Source organism: Rattus rattus, chromosome X (assembly GCF_011064425.1).
Source record: "Rattus rattus isolate New Zealand chromosome X, Rrattus_CSIRO_v1, whole genome shotgun sequence".
Taxonomy (NCBI): domain Eukaryota; kingdom Metazoa; phylum Chordata; class Mammalia; order Rodentia; family Muridae; genus Rattus; species Rattus rattus.
Genome location: NC_046172.1, coordinates 12,376,389 through 12,395,380, shown reverse-complemented (window position 1 = coordinate 12,395,380; position 18,992 = coordinate 12,376,389). Strand labels below are relative to the sequence as shown.

Genomic DNA, 18,992 nt, shown 5'->3' with positions numbered 1-18,992 from the left:
GAACCTGGGATCTCACCTGCTGCCACTTCAAACAACCCAGAACCACACCAGCCATTTGAGTGAGCACCAGATTGCTCCTCTACCAGCTCCCGGCTCTGATCTTTCAGTTCTCATCAGAAGATCTGTTCAGCCTTCCAAATCCTTCCATGCCCACACAATCACTTCTGCACTGTCTCTGGTCCTTCACGTTGCCTGCAAGAATCACCTTCTCACTGACACCTTCCTGAGTCCTCCCATCTCGTTCACTTTCCGACTTCCAGACGTTCTCATTGACCATGTCTTTACCTATCCTGTTCTTCTTCATCAATTTCAGCCAGTATCTTCACCCGTTCTCCAGCTTAACTCAGATCTTTACTTTTATGTTTGAACTGTCTCAACCACTGGCTCTCAACAGCCAAATCATTCAGTCCCTCACGCCCATGTTTCATGCAGACCCAGCCCGGGAATGGGACGCCCAGCCCGGGTCGCTTCCGGTTCCCACCGTCCCACCCGCCTCCTGTCCCAGCCATCCCACGACGGCTTCTTGTGTTGCACCAGCGATCTTCTCGACGTTTCATTGTCAGGATTGCGTCACCTCAAATCTTCATTTCCTAGTTTCCTGATGGCAGGAAGTCATCAGCCTGTAAAGAAGACACCATCCATAACTGGCACATCTGGCCAACTCCTGCCTGGCCTGTTCACAGATCCAGACCTTCTGTTCACAGGAACACGAGCGCAATTTTTGTGCCTGATAACTGCTGAATGAACCTGCTGAAAATCAATAAATGGTCAAATGAAAAGGTCAACATACAGGAAATTCAGGATTACGTTGAGACATCATCCCAGTGATATTGTTAGACTCAACTCAAAGAACAGTTCTCAACCAAAGGTTGCACTGGTCACACAGACCCCAAATCCACCAGCAACAAAATCCCACTTCCACTGAGTCTGCATCAAAAGTCTGAGTAACAGAATTCTATCGATCTCTGTCACAAAGTTCAATGTCTCGAAAAATTACACTTCCTGTGGGAAGGAATAACATGATATGATATATTAAAGAGTCTCAAAGCTCACCAGAATCCTGCACAACTCAATCAGTGGGATCAGCAAATCAGACTACTATCCAAATACAGAACTTAACCACCTCCAAATGCCTCAAAGACACGCAGTCTATTTGTTACACAAGATGTAAACAGTTTCAGACGCCAGAGACGACAGGACTTGAAAGATGAAAAGGCAACAGTTGGCCTCAGTAACACTGTTCAATGCCATTTCGAACCCACAGCTTCACAATCCCCAGCACTCTGTCTTCACACACCAGTTCAAATCACACTGCTGAGAATGGTATCAGTGGATGCTTCCACACAAAGTGATAACATGCATCCTCTTTCACGTTTGAGAATCACACCTTTTTCCAGCCTTCCAGAACTGAGTTCAAAGGCTAGTCATCCCATCCTCCGCCCACTGTCAGTCAGACCTCGTCTCAGTCTCCTTCACGCCTCACATGCCCTGCCTCCTCAGCTCCACTGCCTTCCCAGACTCTTTCAAAACCACTTCAACCAGCCAGCACAACTGCTTCACAATTACATAAGTGAATCTGGTCATCATCCAAGCAAGTCTGTGTTTTCATCCCCTCTGAAAAGGGAAACTGAACTGTTCACTACAGTGACTATCAACCCATCACACACACACACAAACTCTCACTTTGAGACAATCAACTGTCCTGGAAATCAGACACAGTCTCACCAAACTTTTTACATGCTTGAACAGGGAAACACACTGAAGGGACAGAACAGTTTTAAAAGCCATTGACTGTAATCAGTCAGCCAGACAGCAGATTCCCACCATTCACTTCTGTCTGTCTTGCATTGTTTCATCCACTCTGCCGTTAAACTCTTACCAGACTAACATAACATCCTCCACGGCTCTTTCCACCTGTCTCTGACTTCCTTTTCCAACAGTTTGTTCGGTACGGATTATTTATTCGTTCTTGTTATCATCAGAAAATCCATCCCAGCCCCAGTTGTCCTAGAACCCTCAGGTAGAGAAGTCAAAGGCCAGAAATTTGAGACCATCTGCAGAGCTATAAATGTTTACTTTGAGGCACCATTGAGTTCCAGCCTCAATCCTTTCTCTTTATTCATGGATTCAGAAATTTGTCAGGGTACTAGGATGGATTTGTTGTTGGTAAACTTTCTCTTAGTTTGGCACTCCTGCGCAGATAGAACCCAGGTCATTAAAGGCTGAGTACGTCCATTACTGAAACGCTATTCTCAGAGCCTACTGTCTTTAGGTTTTTTATTGCTGTGATAAACACTATTACCAAAAATGAAATGTTGAAGAAATGTATTCTGAAGCTTACATGTTCTAATCACACAGTCCATCTTTGAAGGAAGTCAGGACAGGAATTCAAGGTGGACCTGGAGGCAAAAACTTAAATAAAGGCCATGGAAGAGTGCTGTTTATTGACGTGTTCCTGAGTCCTGGGATCAAAGACATTGACTACGACCACCCAACTTTAAAAAAGCAGTTTAATATATTTTAACAGCAAATGGATAGAAACAATACAAAAGACAGACAACATACTTGCATGTAGAACAACTCAGAAAAGTACAGTGAATGAATAGAATCTACTGTCTGATAAAAATGCTACAAACACTATTTGGTTGCAATCAATAAGACATTGACTTTTTTTAAAAAAACCCAAATGCTGGCATTGTCTAGAAAAATTTAACAGGTTTATTTAGAATTGTTTTAAAGTTGCTGTTGAAATGTGTTCACTGAAACATTTTGCTTATATTAATGCTTTACATCTTCTGTTTATATTTAAAAAAAATTCACACACAAAATAAACTGAGAATACTTGATTCTGGTCCCCTGTATTTCTCACAATCATATACCTAGACCTTTTGACCCAAGGAAAACAAATCTAACATTCTGAACTAATGGATAACAGGAAGAGGAGAATTTTGAGATTGAAATGTTTCCCCTCATTTTGTCCCTTAGCACTTACTCCAATATGCAGCATGCTAGTTGTATATTTTTTGATAATAATTGTTACATGTTTATATGGATAGCAATATGTGTTGGCGTATCTTCATAAAGCGCCAACTCCTCCAAATATAATGGTGACAAATTGCGGTGTGGATGTGGGATAGTGTGAGCATTTATTCACTGCTGTAGGAGTGGACTTGCACAGCCAATCTAGAAGTCAAGTATGAAGGTTCCTTAGACACTAAGAATAGATTCATGATTTTATATAACACACTTTACATACACGTAACATTCTATTCAACTGAATGTATTATTCATATTTTTAATAAAGCTACTAGGAGATATTTGAACTATTAAAAAAAAAAGACAATCAAAGGCTTCCTTGCCTCCGGAAACACCATTAGCTGCACCTGGAAGCGCATTGGTTCAGGAAGTCCTGAGTGCTTACACCAGATGCTTGAAAACAGAAGTTCAGTGACTTCTGTTATACGGATTTGGGAGCACCACAGTACCGGGGCCTGTAAATACCATGAGGTTTTCTTCATCCTCAGTAGAGGGCTTACCTCTCTGAGGAAGTTTTGTTCCCAGTTGTTTCCTAGTAGCTATATAGAAAGTCTTCTTTGAAGGAGCTGCTAAAGCATGGGCACCTATTTCTTTTTATCCTCCTCCTGCTTGGTATTAGAGCGTTCCAACCTGACCACCAGCCCAGGGATGGCACTCCGCCAAGGTCGGCTGCAATCTCTTCCATCAATCACTAAGAAAATGCCCCACGGGCTGGGGTCTTATAGAGAAATTTCAGAAGTTCTTTCCAGCTTGTGTCAGTTTGGCCAGAAGACCAACCAGGCACCCATGTTTTAATTGATGCCTGTAAATTTTCCATTTGAAATTCATAAACTTATCTTCAAGGTAAAGAATTTTAATCTGTCATTAACAAATACTTCGACTTCTTTATTTGTCTTTTTTCTTTTTCAAGAATTGCTTGAAGATTAGTTTCACATTTTCAATATTCTCATTTATACTTCCTTTTCTTGAATTTCTGTCTCAGCCAACCCCCCCATCGTCTTCTATTTTAAATCATTATTTACAAGAAATTCCAATAAAGGAAAGAGAAGTCATGGAGGGAAAGCGGATGCAGCTAGTTATATGGTCACTGTGGGAGCAGGGAATGGAGACAGATGCTGTGCTCAGCTGCCTTCTGTCTTTTAACCTCTGATCTAAATTCTTGGACTCTAGTCCAGGATGATGTTTTATCTCAACCTCTGAGATACTCCTGAGGGACACACCCAAAGCATGCAGTTTCAGCAGTCCTCCAAGCAGGACTTTGGGCATGTTGGAGGAGAGGTAATAACAAACACAAGGCCTCCAGGCTTGAGAATTTCACAGAATTCTGCTAAGTTTACACTGACATACCCCAAAATATTGTGTACCTAGTTACTCCTCTCTTGACACGTGCTGGTTTTTGGCATATCTATTCCAATTTACGCTGATCTAGACAGACTTGGCATCTTGAGTACGCCTAAATTTCCTAGTTGGCCTGGCTTTCTGATTAAACCACACGACATTGGGTGGTGGGTGATTGTACCTTTTCCTGTCTTTTCACAGAAAACAAAAACCAGGTGCAAGGTCTTCTAGCAATGGTAAGAAGTGCGGGGGCCTTTACAGTTCAGATGAGGTAATTGCTGGGGAGTCATGAAGAAGGGGGAGATCATCAGGGGATGAAACTGCACCTTGCTGACTTTTTTCTCCTTGGCTGTAGGAGGCCACCTTGAATATCTGAAGGTTTGTGTGTGTGTGTGTGTGTGTGTGTGTGTGTGTGTGTGTGTGTAAGCTTTCATATACTGCTTTGTGTGTGCTTGGTTTACATGTAAGGGATTATTGTCGTCCCCTCTGTACTTTTGTAGTGGTGGGTATTGAACCATACTGAGCCTTGAGCATACTGGGCAAGTGTTCTACCACTGAGCCACATACCCTCAGCCCCAAAATTTGCATTTTTGACCAGTTCTCAGGGCTTGTTGCCCTGGGTCCCAAGACCTCATTTTGTGAGCTGTTTGTCAAGAAAGGTTTCTCTTTGGTCTTGGAAAACCTTCCTGACTTCCCTTGTCCCTATCACTTTCCTCTCAGTTCCTGTCTGGTTAGAAGAGAAGGGCCTCACCCTAGCTAGACAAGCAGATTTCAGTCCTCATCCAGACTATCTTCCCTGCTCCTCTGGGTGGGAGGTGGTTTCCATGGATTCAATAACTGTGTTTATCTTTTCTTGCTTGGCAACCAGCCCGCAAGGCAAAATGGGAAGAAAGTAACGTCCAGACCATCATCTGCTCCCCAGATTGTTCATGGCAATGACCATGCCAGTCGGGAGGCCGAATTAAAGAAGAAAAGGGTGAGCCTGTCTTTGGGGAATGATGGCCTGGCTTGAATCTCAGGTCTGCATAGTATTCCGAGGAAGGGCAGGGGTTCTTGATGCTCTTCATTCTTAGGGTAGGGAGAGTGAGACTGGTCATCGTGGTACTGGTTTTACTTTTCTCATTTGCTCACCTCGTTCTGCCCTTCCAGTTCGTTGCTGTCTGCCTTATGTTCCCATTGATCCACCAAAACCTCTGCTGCTGGCCTCCTCTACACCTCCTGTCTCACGTTCACCACCTTAGAGCTTTCACCTGTTGTTTCCTTAGAGCACTCACATGTTGTCTTTGTAGTTTCCCACTCCTCTGTGTGTCTGGATGGCTCTCTCCTCTGTGACTAGCCTTTTGCAGTCTTTTGCTGCTTTCTTCATGTTTCCTTTGTTAGGCAGGATCTTGCTTTGTTGCCCAAGATGGTCTTGAGTGTTTGGGTGTGTGAAATCCTATCTTAAACTCTGAGTAGCTGTGGCTACAGGTATGCGCCAGTTTAGCAGCTCCCTCTATCTGCCTGGTACATCCTATGGCCTTGTTCTTGTTTGGACTTAAGTGTTTTCCTCTCAGAGTGCTTCTCTCTCTCTCTTTCTCAGGTACTCTTTTTTATTTTTGTCCTTTTATTATTTTTAATTTTTAATAATTATTATTTCGAGACTGAGTGTATAACAGCCCTGGCAGTCATGGAAATCACTCAAGTCTGGTCTTGAGCTCATAGAGGTCCACCAGCCTCTGCCTCCGGAGCGCTGGGATTAAAGGTGTGCACAACCAGTACTCAGCACTTTTAGTAATAAAATTTATTAATTGGATAGTTTATTTCTTTATATTTCAAATGTTATCACCTCTTTCTGTTTCCCCTCCGACTTTTAGTAATTTTTAAAATACACTGTATATTTGTGGTGGTGGTGGAAGGGGGCAAATGCAAGCTTGAATGTGCCATGGTCCATATGTAGAAGTTAGAGGGCAACCTGTGGCAATTGCTTTTCTCCTTCCAGTATAGATTCGAGGGATTAAACTTAGACTGTCAGGCTTGAATGGCAAGCCTTTCTATCGATGGAGCCACCTTGCTAGCCCCCTCCCCTTTTAATTTTTAGACTTGCTTGGATGATATTGGGTCTTGCTATGTACTCTGGCTGGCCTGGTAGCCTAGAGTTCACTATGTAGTCCTGGCTGGCCGGCCTTGATCTGATAATGGCAATTCTCCTGCCTCAACCTCTCAAGTTGCTGGATTTAGAGTTGTGTGTATTCCCTGCTCTTTTAATTTTTCTCTGCCACCCTCCTTCCCTTAGTCTCATTTTTCTTCTCTGGCATTTTTGCTTTCTTATCTGTCCCTTTCCTTCTATCCCCACTTCTTCCCTCCTATGTCCTACAGACCTACCCAGATCCAGTCACAGTGTGTGCTTGTTTGGTAGGTTGAAGAGATGAGGGAGAAGCAGCAGGTTGCTCGGGAGCAAGAGAGACAAAGACACAGGACCATGGAGAGCTATTGTCAGGATGTCCTGAAACGTCAGCAGGAGTTTGAACAAAAAGGTAAGAAAAGCAGTTTTTATTGCTGGCTGGGATTGAAGTGGATTTGCTGTTTTGCTGTAAAGGAAGAAATAGCCACATAGTAACCCTTTGTTTCAAGGAACAGGAAAAGAGTAAAAGAAAGGGTATAAGGTCAGGAGAGGAAAGGGATGAGTGCAGAGAAGGACACCAACTGGGAGAGAGAGGTAAGAGAAGAGGGAGGGAGGGGGCCCTTTGCAGCAGATGTGCCCACAGATGTGAAGAATGCCTCTCCCAAGTTTGAGCCTAAAGATGGAATGGCAGTGGGACTAGGGAGCAGGAGAGGTATGACTGGGGCATGTGGCAGGAAGGAGCATGGGAAAGGAGGACTAAGAGACAAAGGTGTGTCTCGATTTTCTCCTGGGTCTCTTTCTGTTTCTGGCATCTGTTGTCTTACAAACACAATATGCACTTGCAGCTCCCACGCCCTCAGTGGCTTGGAGTAAATGATTTCTTTCCTGGTCCCATGTGCCTCATGCATTGTCACACTTTCTTCTTGTTTCCTGCTTAACCCCCTTGTGACCAAGCAGGCCTCTGCCTGGTGCTCACATGGAGTCAGTTCTATCTTTCCACTGTGGTTCCAGGGATTGAACTCACATCCTCAGACTTCACAGCAAGTGCATTTAGTAGGTGAACCATGGTTGGCCTGGTCAGTGTTCCTTTTAGGTGATCTGGGACTCCCTTTTGTGCTCCAACTTCCGGTGTTTTTCAAAAGTCTTTGCTTCTTTCTTCTCCCTCCCTACTTGTCCCTGTTTACCCTAGGCTGTTTTCTACAGGAAGAAGTTTTGCAGGAATTAAATATGTTTCCTCAGTTGGATGATGAGGCCACAAGGAAGGCCTATTATAAGGAATTCCGGAAGGTAGGAGGATTCATTTCCCCCTTTTCTTTGTTTTAGATAAGATCTTATAGTCTAGGCTAACCTAGAACTTGCTAGATCCCAGCCTGTCCTGAACTTGCAATCCTGCTTCATCAAGTGCTGGCATTATATGCTTGAGTTGTGTAACAAGTATCCATTTCTTAAAGCCTTTTGGTGAGGACTCCAGTTTATTTCAATTTCTTCTTTCTGTCTAACTGAACTGGTGACTACAACCCCATCTGTTCTCAACATTCTTTCCCTGTATTCTCTGTCCTGCAGGTGGTAGAGTACTCTGATGTGATTCTGGAAGTCCTAGATGCCAGAGACCCATTGGGCTGCCGGTGTTTCCAGATGGAGGAGACTGTCCTCCGTGCAGAAGGCAACAAGAAGCTGGTCTTGGTCTTGAATAAGATAGGTAGGTTTTGGAAGGGTTGGGTAAGGCAGGGAAGGGTTAAGCTAAGGCTAGCTCAGTTAGGTGCTGAGACCTAGCAACTCAGTGGCATTCAGAATAGTCATTCATAGTAGGAATTTTTGTTCAAATTTCGAAAGTCAGAAATATCATCTGATATATACACATAGAGAGTATAACATGGGTGCTAGAGTCTGAATTACCTTTTAGCCCCCTTTCCTTGCAATTTACGAGCCAGTTTAATACCTGGTCATTCTTAGAGACCTGTCCCCACAGACTGGAACTCAAAGACGAGGGCAAGGACATGGCTTGGGACTCATTGAAGGTTTAGTCTTATCCTACATTTGCTATTTTTGGGGGATACACACACAGGCCATATATCATTCCCAAGAACTTCTATTTCTCAAACAGTAAAGGGTCATGAAACAGCCCATCTCACTTAGCTTTTTTGTGAGAATTAATGCAGGCTTGGGTATATAATCCACTCATCACAAATGATACCATTCTGGGTGATGGCTTTCTTGACACTTATCCTGGCCTAGAATGATTGGGGAAGAAGTGGGAATGAAATCTTTTGCACCTTGACACAAATGGGTGGCTGGGACAAAAAACTACTTCTTACATATTTTTTGAAGAGAATAAACCTCAAGGATGGCCAATAGCCCTATTTTGGATAAATTGTCCTTTGTAATTCCATCCAGGACCAGGGGCAGGATCGAGTTCAGGCAAGAGGAAATCTGTTAGCAGGAGGTGGACCCAGACATGGGTGTGGCAGGAAGCCATCAAAGTACTGAATCTTACAAGTTGTGGCTGTTTCTATTTCTCAAGACCTGGTTCCCAAGGAGATTGTGGAAATTAGGCTGGAATACCTTCAAGAATGAACTGGTCGATCAGGGCTCAAGGCCAGCACAGCATCATCAGGTCAAAACTTGTATGGCTTTAAGTTCGATGTCCTAGCCTCTTCCATTGTGGTTTGGGGCCATGGTTGTAGGTGTTAAGATTTGGATTGGGCTTTCAAGTTTGAGGTATTTTCTCTAGTGGGTGACTTGTTAATTTTATTCAACTTCTTCGTGTTATTGCCCTTCAGAAAGCATGCTTTTCTCCTGTGAAGGGAGTGTAATGATGCATGCTATCTATAAAAGGTTGGAAAATGATTAACTTCTTACCTTTCTTCAAAATGTCCATTTCCTCCTCTATAAAATAAGACATAGGAGGTTGGAGAGATGATGATTTAGTGGTTAGAGTTCTTCTGTTCTTCTGAGGACCCAGGTTTGTAGCCAGCATCCACATGGTGCTCCCAACCATCTACATAACACAGTTCAGTTCTTTTCACATCTCAGATAATAGGCATACATGAGGCACACAGCATATACACACAAAATACTCATAGCAAAAAAATAAATAAATTTTTCTGTTTTGTTTTTCTGAGCAGGGTTTCCGTGTAGCTTTGGCTGTCCTGGAATTGGCTGGACCAGGCTGGTCTGAAATTAAAGATTTTCTTTTCTGTATCCTGAAAAGGAGTTAAGGTTCTTATGCCACAATCACAATTTTAATAAATAAATAAACTAAATAAACAATAAATAAATAAATAAATCTATCTTTAAAAAACAAAACAAAACAAGGGTTAGATTTGGCTCAGTGGTAGAGCGGCTTGCCTAGCAAAGCGCCAAAAAAAGCGCCCTGAGTTCAGTCCCCAGCTCAAAAAAAAGAAAAAACAAACAAAACAAAAACCAAAAAACCAGGTGGTGGGGCTCAGGCCCTTTAATCTCAGCAATCTGGAGGCAGAGGCAGATGTTTATCTGGGTTTGAGGCTGGCCTGGTCTACAGAGCAAGATTACAGGACAGCCAGGACTACAGAAACCTTGTTTTAAAAAAAAAAAAAAACCAAGAAACACAAAACAAAACTCCAAACAAGGCATAAAAGTCCTATTGATATCAAATATAGAAATGTAAAATATTAAGGTATTATAGTGGCATTGGTTGTTTTGGGGGATGTAAATTGGTTACTGGGGGCCAAGCTTTTCAGTTTTGCACTATTCTTTTTTCCATCTTTATTAAAATGAGTATTTCTTATTTACATTTCAAATGTTATTCCCTTTCTCAGGTTCCATGCCAACATCCCCTAGGCCCTCCTTCCCATTCTATATGGGTGCTCCCCTTCTAAACATTCCCCATTTACCCTCCCCCATAGAATCCCATTCACTGGGGGGTTCAGTCTTAGCAGGACCAAGGCTTCCCCCTTCCACTGGTGCTCTTATTAGGCTATTCATTGCTACCTATGAGGTCAGAGTCCAGGGTCAGTCCATATAGTCTTTGGGTAGTGGCTTAGTCCCCTGGAAGCTCTGGTTGCTTGGCATTGTTGTACATATGGGGTCTCAAGCCCCTTCAAGCTCTTCAGTCCTTTCTCTGATTCCTTCAGCGGGGGTCCTATTCTCAGTTCAGTGGTTTGCTGCTGGCATTCGCCTCTGTATTTGCTGTATTCTGGCTGTGTCTCTCAGGAGCGATCTACACTTCTGCTTCTTTTGCTTCATCCATCTTGTCTAATTGGGTGGCTGTATATATATGGGCCACATGTGGGCAGGCTCTGAATGGGTGTTCCTTCAGTCTCTGTTTTAATCTTTGCCCTCTCTTCCCTGCCAAGGGTATTCTTGTTCCCCTTTTAAAGAAGGAGTGAAGCCTTCACATTTTGATCATCCGTCTTGAGTTTTATTTGTTCTAGGCATCTAGGGTAATTCAGGCATTTGGGCTAATAGCCACTTATCAATGAGTGCATACCATGTATGTCTTTCTGTGATTGGGTTAGCTCACTCAGGATGATATTTTCCAGTTCCAACCATTTGCCTACAAATTTCATAAACTCGTTGTTTTTGATAGCTGAGTAATATTCCATTGTGTAGATGTACCACATTTTCTGTATCCATTCCTCTGTTGAAGGGCATCTGGGTTCTTTCCATCTTCTGGCTATTATAAATAAGGCTGCTATGAACATAGTAGAGCACGTGTCTTTTTTATATGTTGGGGCATCTTTTGGGTATATGCCCAAGAGAGGTATAGCTGGATCCTCAGGCAGTTTAATGTCCAATTTTCTGAGGAACCTCCAGACTGATTTCCAGAATGGTTGTACCAGTCTGCAATCCCACCAACAATGGAGGAGTGTTCCTCTTTCTCCGCATCCTCGCCAGCATTTGCTGTCACCTGAGTTTTTGATCTTAGCCATTCTCACTAGTGTGAGGTGAAATCTCAGGGTTGTTTGATTTGCATTTTCCTTATGACTAACGATGTTGAACATTTCTTTAGGTGCTTCTCAGCCATTCGACCTTCCTCAGCTGTGAATTCTTTGTTTAGCTCTGAACCCCATTTCTTCTTCTTTTTTTTTATTATTAACTTGAGTATTTCTTATATACATTTCAGTGTTATTCCCTTTCCCGGTTTCAGGCAAACATCCCTAATCCCTCCCCCTCCCTTCTTTATGGGTGTTCCCCTCCCGATCCTCCCCCATTGCCACCCCCTCCCCCCAACAATCTAGTTCCTGGGGCTGAACCCCATTTTAATAGGGTTATTTGTCTCGCAGTCTAACTTCATGAGTTCTTTGTATATTTTGGATATTAGTCCTCTGTCAGATGTGGGATTGATAAAAATCTTTTCCCAATCTTTTGGTTGCTGTTTTGTCCTATGGACAGTGTCCTTTGCCTTAAAGAAACTTTGAAGTTTTATGAGTTCCCATTTGTCCATTCTTGATCTTAGAGCATAAGCCATTGGTGTTTTGTTCAGGAAATTTTTTTCCAGTGCCCATGTGTTCCAGATGCTTCCCTAGTTTTTCTTCTATTAGTTTGAGTGTGTCTGGTTTGATGTGGAGGTCCTTGATCCACTTGGACTTAAGCTTTGCACAGGGTGATGTGATAAGCATGGATTGATCTGCATTCTTCTACATGCTGAACTCCAGTTGAACCAACACCATTTGCTGAAAATGCTATCTTTTTTCCATTTGGTTTTGGCTCCTTTGTCAAAAATCAAGTGACCATAGGTGTGTGGGTTCATTTCTGGGTCTTCAATTCTATTCCACTGGTTTATCTGTCTGTCTCTGTACCAATACCATGCAGTTTTATCACTATTGCTCTGTAATACTGCTTGAGTTCAGGGATAGTGATTCTCCTGAAGTCCTTTTATTGTTGAGGATAGTTTTAGCTATCCTGGGTTTTTGTTATTCCAGATGAATTTGCAAATTGTTCTAACGCTCGAAGAATCGGTTAGTATTTTGATTGGGATTGTGAATCTGTAGATCACTTTTTGGTAAAATGGCCATTTTTTACTATATTAATCCTGCCAACCCATGAGCATGGGAGATCTTTCCATCTTCTGAGGTCTCCTTCAGTTTCTTTCTTCAGAGGCTTGAAGTTCTTATCCTACAGATCTTTCACTTGCTTTGTTAAAGTCACACTGAGGTATTTTATATTATTTGGGACTATTATGAAGGGTGTCGTTTCCCTAATTTCTTTCTCAGCTTGTTTATCTTGTGTGTAGAAGAAGGCTACTGATTTATTTGAGGTAATTTTATACCCAGCCACTTTGCTGAAGATGTTTATCAGGTTTAATAGTTCTCTGGTGGAACTTTTGGGATCACTTAAATATACTATCATATCATCTGCAAATAGTGATATTTTGACTTCCTCTTTTCCGATCTGTATCCCCTTGACCTCCTTTTGTTGTCTGATTGCTCTGGCTAGAACTTCAAGAACTATATTGAATAAAGGGATAGAGTGGGCATCCTTGTCAGTCCCTGATTTTAGTGGGATTGCTTCAAGTTTCTCTCCATTTAGTTTAATGTTAGCAACTGGTTTGCTGTATATGGCTTTTACTATGTTTGGGTATGGGCCTTGGATTCTTATTCTTTCCAGGACTTTTATCATGAAGGGGTGTTGAATTTTGTCAAATGCTTTCTCAGCATCTAATGAAATGATCATGTGGTTTTGTTCTTTCAATTTGTTTATATATTGGATCATGTTGATGGTTTTCCGTATATTAAACCATCTCTGCATGCCTGGGATGAAGCCTACTTGATCATGGTGGATGATTGTTTTGATGTGCTCTTGGATTCAGTTCCCAAGAAGTTTACTGAGTATTTTTGCGTCGATATTCATAAGGGAAATTGGTCTGAAGTTCTCTTTCTTTGTTGGATCTTTGTGTGGTTTAGGTATAAGAGTAATTTTGGCTTCATAGAAGGAATTTGTTAGCATTCTGTCTGTTTCAATTTTTTGTAATAGTTTTGATAGTATTGGTATGAGGTCTACTATGAATGTCTGATAGAATTATGTACTGAACCCATCTGGACCTGGGCTCTTTTTGGTTGGGAGACTTTTAATGACTCCTTCTATTTTTTTAGGAGTTATGGGGTTGTTTAAATGATTTATCTGTTCTAATATAACTTTGGTACCTGGTCTGTCTAGGAAATTGTCCGTTTCCTCCAGATTTTCAAGTTTTGTTGAATATAGGCCTTTGTAGTAGGATCTGATGATTTTTTAAATTTCCTCTGATTCTGTTGTTATGCCTCCCTTTTCACGTCTTATTTTGTTAATGTGAACAAACTCTGTGTGTCCTCTGGTTAGTCTGGCTAAGGGTTTATCTATTTTGTTGATTTTCTGAAAGAACAAGCTTTTGGGTCTGCTGATTCTTTGTATAGTCCTTTTTGTTTTTGCTTGGTTGATTTCTGCTCTGAGTTTGATTATTTCCTGCCTTCTACTCCTCCTGGGTGTATTTGTTTCTTTTTATTCTAGAGCTCTGTGGTGTGCTGTCAAGCAGCTGATATATGCTCTCTCCTGTTTCTTTCTGCAGACTCTCAGAGCTATGAGTTTTCCTCTTAGCACAGCTTTCTTTGTGTCCCATAAGTTTGGGTATGTTGTACCTTCATTTTCATTAAATTCTAAGAAGTTTTTAATTTCTTTCTTTATATCTTCCTTGACCAGGTTATCATTGAGTAGAGCATTGTTAGACTTCCATGTATATGTAGGCGTTCTTTCCTTATTGTTTTTGAAGACCAGCTTTAGCCCATGGTGGTCTGATAGGACGCATGGGATTATTTCTATCTTTCTGTATCTGTTGAGGCCTGTTTTGTGCCTGATTATATGGTCAATTTTGAAGAAAGTACCATGAGGTGGTGAGAAGAAGCTCTATCCTCTTGTTTTAGGATAGAATGTTCTATAAATATCTGTTAAGCCCATTTGATTCATAACTTCTGTTAGTCTGTCTATGTCTTTGTTTAATTTCTGTTTCCATGATCTGTCCATTGAGGAGAGTGGGGTGTTGAAATCTCCTACTATTATTGTGTGAGGTGCAATATGTGCTTTGAGCTTTAGTAAGGTTTCTTTTATGTATGTAGGTGCCCTTGTATTTGGAGCATAGATATTTAGGATCGAGAGTTCATCTTGGTGGATTTTTCCTTTGAATATGAAGTGTCCTTCCTTATCTTTTTTGATGACTTTTAGTTGAAAATCGATTTTATTCGATATTAGAATGGCTACTCCAGCGTGCTTCTTCAGACTATTTGCTTGGAAAGTTGTTTTTCAGCCTTTCACTCTGAGGTAGTGTCTGTCTTTGTTTCTGAGGTATGTTTCCTGTAGGCAGCAGAATGCAGGGTCCTCATTGCCTATCCAGTTTGTTAATCTATGTCTTTTTATTGGGGAGTTGAGACCATTGATGTGGAGAGATATAAAGGAATAGTGATTATTGTTTCCTGTTATCTTCGTATTTGGAGGTGAGATTATGTTTGTGTGCTTTTCTTCTCTTTGTTTTGTTGCAAAATGATTAGTTTCTTGCTTTTTCTGGGGGGTAGCTTGCCTCCTTCCTTGTGTTGGGCTTTACCATTTATTATCCTTTGTAGGGCTGGATTTGTGGAAAGATATTGTGTAAATTTCTTTTTGTCATGGAATATCTTGGTTTCTCCATCTATGTTAATTGAGAGTTTTGCAGGATACAGTAACCTGGGCTTGCATTTGTGTTCTCTTAGGGTCTGTATGACATCTGTCCAGGAACTTCTGGCTTTCATAGTCTCTGGTGAGAATCTGGTGTAATTCTGATAGGTCTGCCCTTATATGTTACTTGACCTTTTTCCCTTACTGTTTTTAATATTTTTTCTTTGTTTTGTGCATTTGGTGTTTTGACTATTATGTGATGAGAGGAGTTTCTTTTCTGGTGCAATCTATTTGGAATGCTGTAGGCTTCCTTTATGCTTATTGGCATCTCTTTTTTTAGTTTAGGGAGGTTTTCTTCTATGATTTTGTTGAAGATATTTACTGGTTCTTTGAGTTGGGAGTCTTCACTCTCTTCTATACCTATTATCCTTAGGTTTGGTCTTCTCACTGTGTCCTGGATTTCCTGTATGTTTTGGGTCAGTAGCTTTTTCCGTTTTACATTATCTTTGACAATTGTGTTGATGATTTCTATGGAATCTTCTGCTCCTGAGATTCTCTCTTCTATCTCTTGCATTTTGTTGGTGATGCTTATATCTATGGCTTCTTGTCTCTTTCTTTGGTTTTCTATATAGGCTTATCTCCCTTTGTGCTTTCTTTATTAGGTCTATTTCCATTTTTAATTCCTTTACCTGTTTGATTGTGTTTTCCTGGAATTCTTTCAGGGATTTTTGCGTTTCCTCTCTAAGGGCCACTATTTGTTTACTTGTGTTTTCCTGCGTTTCTCTAAAGGAGTTCTTCATGTCTTCCTTGAAGTCCTCCAGCATCATGATCAAATGTGATATAAAATCAAGATCTTGCTTTTCTGGTGTGTTTGGATATTCAGTGTTTGCTTTGGTGGGAGACTTGGGCTCTGATGATGCCATGTAGTCTTGGTTTCTGTTGCTTGGGTTCCTGCGCTTGCCTCTCACCATCAGGTTGTCTCTGGTATTACCTTGTTCTGCTATTTCTGACAGTGGTTAGACCTTCCTATAGGCCTGTGTGTCAGGAGTGCTGTAGACCTGTTTTCTTGTTCTCATTCAGCCAGTTATGGGCACAGAGTGTTCTGCTTTCAGGCGTGTAGTCTTTCCTGTCTACTGGCTTTCAGCTGTTCCTGTGGGCCTGTGTCCTGAGTTCACCAGACAGGTTACTTGGAGCAGAAAAGTTGGTCTTACGTCTGATCTCGGTCCTGAAGTCGCTCTTCAGGGCTGGGTTTCAGCTCTCCATGAGGGCAGCAACCAGAAGGGCCTGTCCCTACTTCTGGGTCCCTGTGCGCAGGGGGGCCTGATGGCGCTAGGTATTTTCCTCTAGAGTCAGAAATGTGGGCAGAGAGTGTCTCCTCTTGTTTCCCAGGTGTGTCTGCCCCTCTGAAGGTCTAGCTCTCCCTCCCACGGGATTTGGGTGCAGGGAGCTGTTTGTCTGGGTTCCTTCAGATCCGAGTGGAGTCTGAACCACAGGGCTCCTACAGCTTGAGTACCCCTATCTTCCTATTCCCAGAGGCCCTATACAGTTTCCTCTTGGGCCAGGAATGTCGGCAAACGTGGGCAGTATTGGTGGTGTCTCCTGCCCTGTAGTCACAGGAGTGCCCACACGTCTGGGCGATGAGGTCTCTCTCCCACGGGGTTTGGGAGCAGGGAACTGTCTGTACCATTCTTTTTTACAATGTTGGGCATGGAGCTCAGAGAATCTTGCTCTCACATTCTACTATCGAGAACCATTTTTCAATATTCATTATTATTTAAGTAGTGTGTTTATTAATCCACTTGCGTTTATCTCCTTGGGATGTGGACAAGTGTTAATGTGGGCTAACTACTGGCCAATGGCTGGGTCATATATTGGACTCATGCCTTTGATATTTTCTTAGACACTGACAAGCTGTTCTTTATGTAAGCTGTGCCAATTAATCCTCCTCCACTTGGGTTAATGGATTTGTGAAAAGAACCTCTTTTCCTACACTTTTGCAAATATAATGTGTCTTGCTTACAAATTTGTAGGGCTTCCTACTTTCCCACCATCAAAACTAAAAGTAGGAATTTGAGGGTGGCCTTGTCCTGTAAAGTGTCAAGGGAAGATCAGCTTTGGGCACAGCAACGCTTTCATTCAGCACAGAGCAGAGAGGTCAGGCTTCCCTTTTTGTGCATATGAGACACTAAAAGCCCTAGGAAGAAAATAGACTTTTCCTCATAGGCCTGAGAGAGAGAGAGAGAGGAGAGAGAGAGAGAGAGAGAGAGAGAGAGAGAGAGAGAAAAGACCTGTTTTGCCTCAGCTGGGATGTCTTCGTGCCTTTGCTGTGGGAGTCAAAAGCCATGCATGTTGGGTTAGAAGCAGGGACAGAGGAAGTTGGAGACATACAGACAACAGCAATTGGAACCAAGAAGAACTGGGAAGGAGTCAGCGTGATAATCAACCAAGCTTAGCAACCCCAGGCTGGTTCTGAATATCCCATTAACATGTTGGAAAATGGGCTCATAATTCCCTCTCTTACTTGATGCACATTTTTGTAATATTCCCCATTTCCAGACTCGGTGTAAAGTTCCAGTGGACCAGGCCTCTGAGTCACTGTTGAAAAGCAAAGCCTGCTTTGGAGCTGAAAACCTCATGAGGGTCCTGGGGAACTACTGTCGTCTGGGGGAAATACGTGGCCACATTCGTGTGGGTGTTGTAGGTAAGGCTGGCTAAAGTAGGCAGAGGGCCCAGGCTCCTTCCTTGGGCAGTGACTTCATTGAGGGAAAGGGTTTGGAATAATGTGAAGCTTCTTTGGGAAAATCAGAGGAGTTCTGGAGTGATTTTGCATTTGCAGTTTTGGCTGGTGGGACATGGGAAGGCATATTCAGATTCGGTGCGCTTAGAGCCAAATACTTGGTACCAAACACTACAGACTGTCAGAGCTGTGGGAAGGAAGTGTGATCTACCCACCTCTTCCAGACAGTGAGACAGAACTATGAGATCCACAGAAGGAAACAAGGCAGAGCTGAGGCTTAAGCCTCAGTCTTTCTGAAACCCAAGTACTGTAGAAGGAGATGAGAGGGAGCGGGAAAATTGAGAGGCAGGGAAAGATCATCAGAAAGGGAAAGTGTCTCAGCTTGAGACACTGAAGAGAACTGTACAGACTGTACACCACACTCTTGAATAGACAACAGACAACAAAAAGAACAAAGCCAGATTGTGAAGTTGGTGGTTAATTAAAAATACAAATTTAAGCTTCAGGCATAAGAAGAATGAAGGAGATATAACCCCAAAGAAATGCTAAAAGGGACATTAAAACTATAATGTGGTCAGGCTCGCTGACCCAGACCTGTGTGTTAGTTGCTTTAGAAGGCTGAAAGTTTGAGTTCAAGGCTAGCCTTAGGGAACTCAGTGAGACCTTGTTTCATAAAAAAAGTAAAAGATCTGGGAGTGTTGCTTAGTGGTGGAAGACTTCCCTAATATTCATGAGACCTTGGGTTCAGTCCCCAGTGTTAAAAACAGCAGGAGATAGTTGAAGTGTGTACAGAAACATGTAGAGGGGTTGGTGAAGAAGAGACACTTGGGGTATGTACTTGTGTAGATATGCATGTCCAAAGAAAGAACATAGGAATGTAGACAGTTTGAACGAAAGAGATATAGACACAGGGACATACAACATAGGTCTACTATAGGGATACCATATGTGCCCAGATCCACTGTAATTCTCTGATACAACCTAGAATCATAGGCAAACAAACATGCCTGCGATGAGAAGAAGTGTTTGTATAATAAGAATTAAAGACATAGTCAGGGAGGCATACAAAGAAAATACAAGGCCATAATGAAACTCAAATGGGAACACATCTATAGACACACTCCAGAGAGAAGGAACAGATTGTCCATGTCATCAGAAGTGGAATGGACAGGGTGGAGAGTT

General features: G+C 42.2%; 1 protein-coding gene across 1 annotated transcript in view; it reads left to right on the top strand.

The window, feature by feature from the left end:
• Gnl3l (G protein nucleolar 3 like) overlaps positions 1 to 18,992 on the top strand; it is a 31,250-nt gene that overhangs the window by 551 nt on the left and 11,707 nt on the right. Inside the window, exons 2-8 of the mRNA XM_032890204.1 lie at positions 4,576 to 4,645; positions 5,243 to 5,350; positions 6,770 to 6,887; positions 7,665 to 7,762; positions 8,039 to 8,174; positions 8,997 to 9,027; positions 17,596 to 17,774. Coding sequence (XP_032746095.1) covers positions 4,576 to 4,645; positions 5,243 to 5,350; positions 6,770 to 6,887; positions 7,665 to 7,762; positions 8,039 to 8,174; positions 8,997 to 9,027; positions 17,596 to 17,774 — 740 coding nt within the window. The remainder of the gene's footprint in view (positions 1 to 4,575; positions 4,646 to 5,242; positions 5,351 to 6,769; positions 6,888 to 7,664; positions 7,763 to 8,038; positions 8,175 to 8,996; positions 9,028 to 17,595; positions 17,775 to 18,992) is intronic.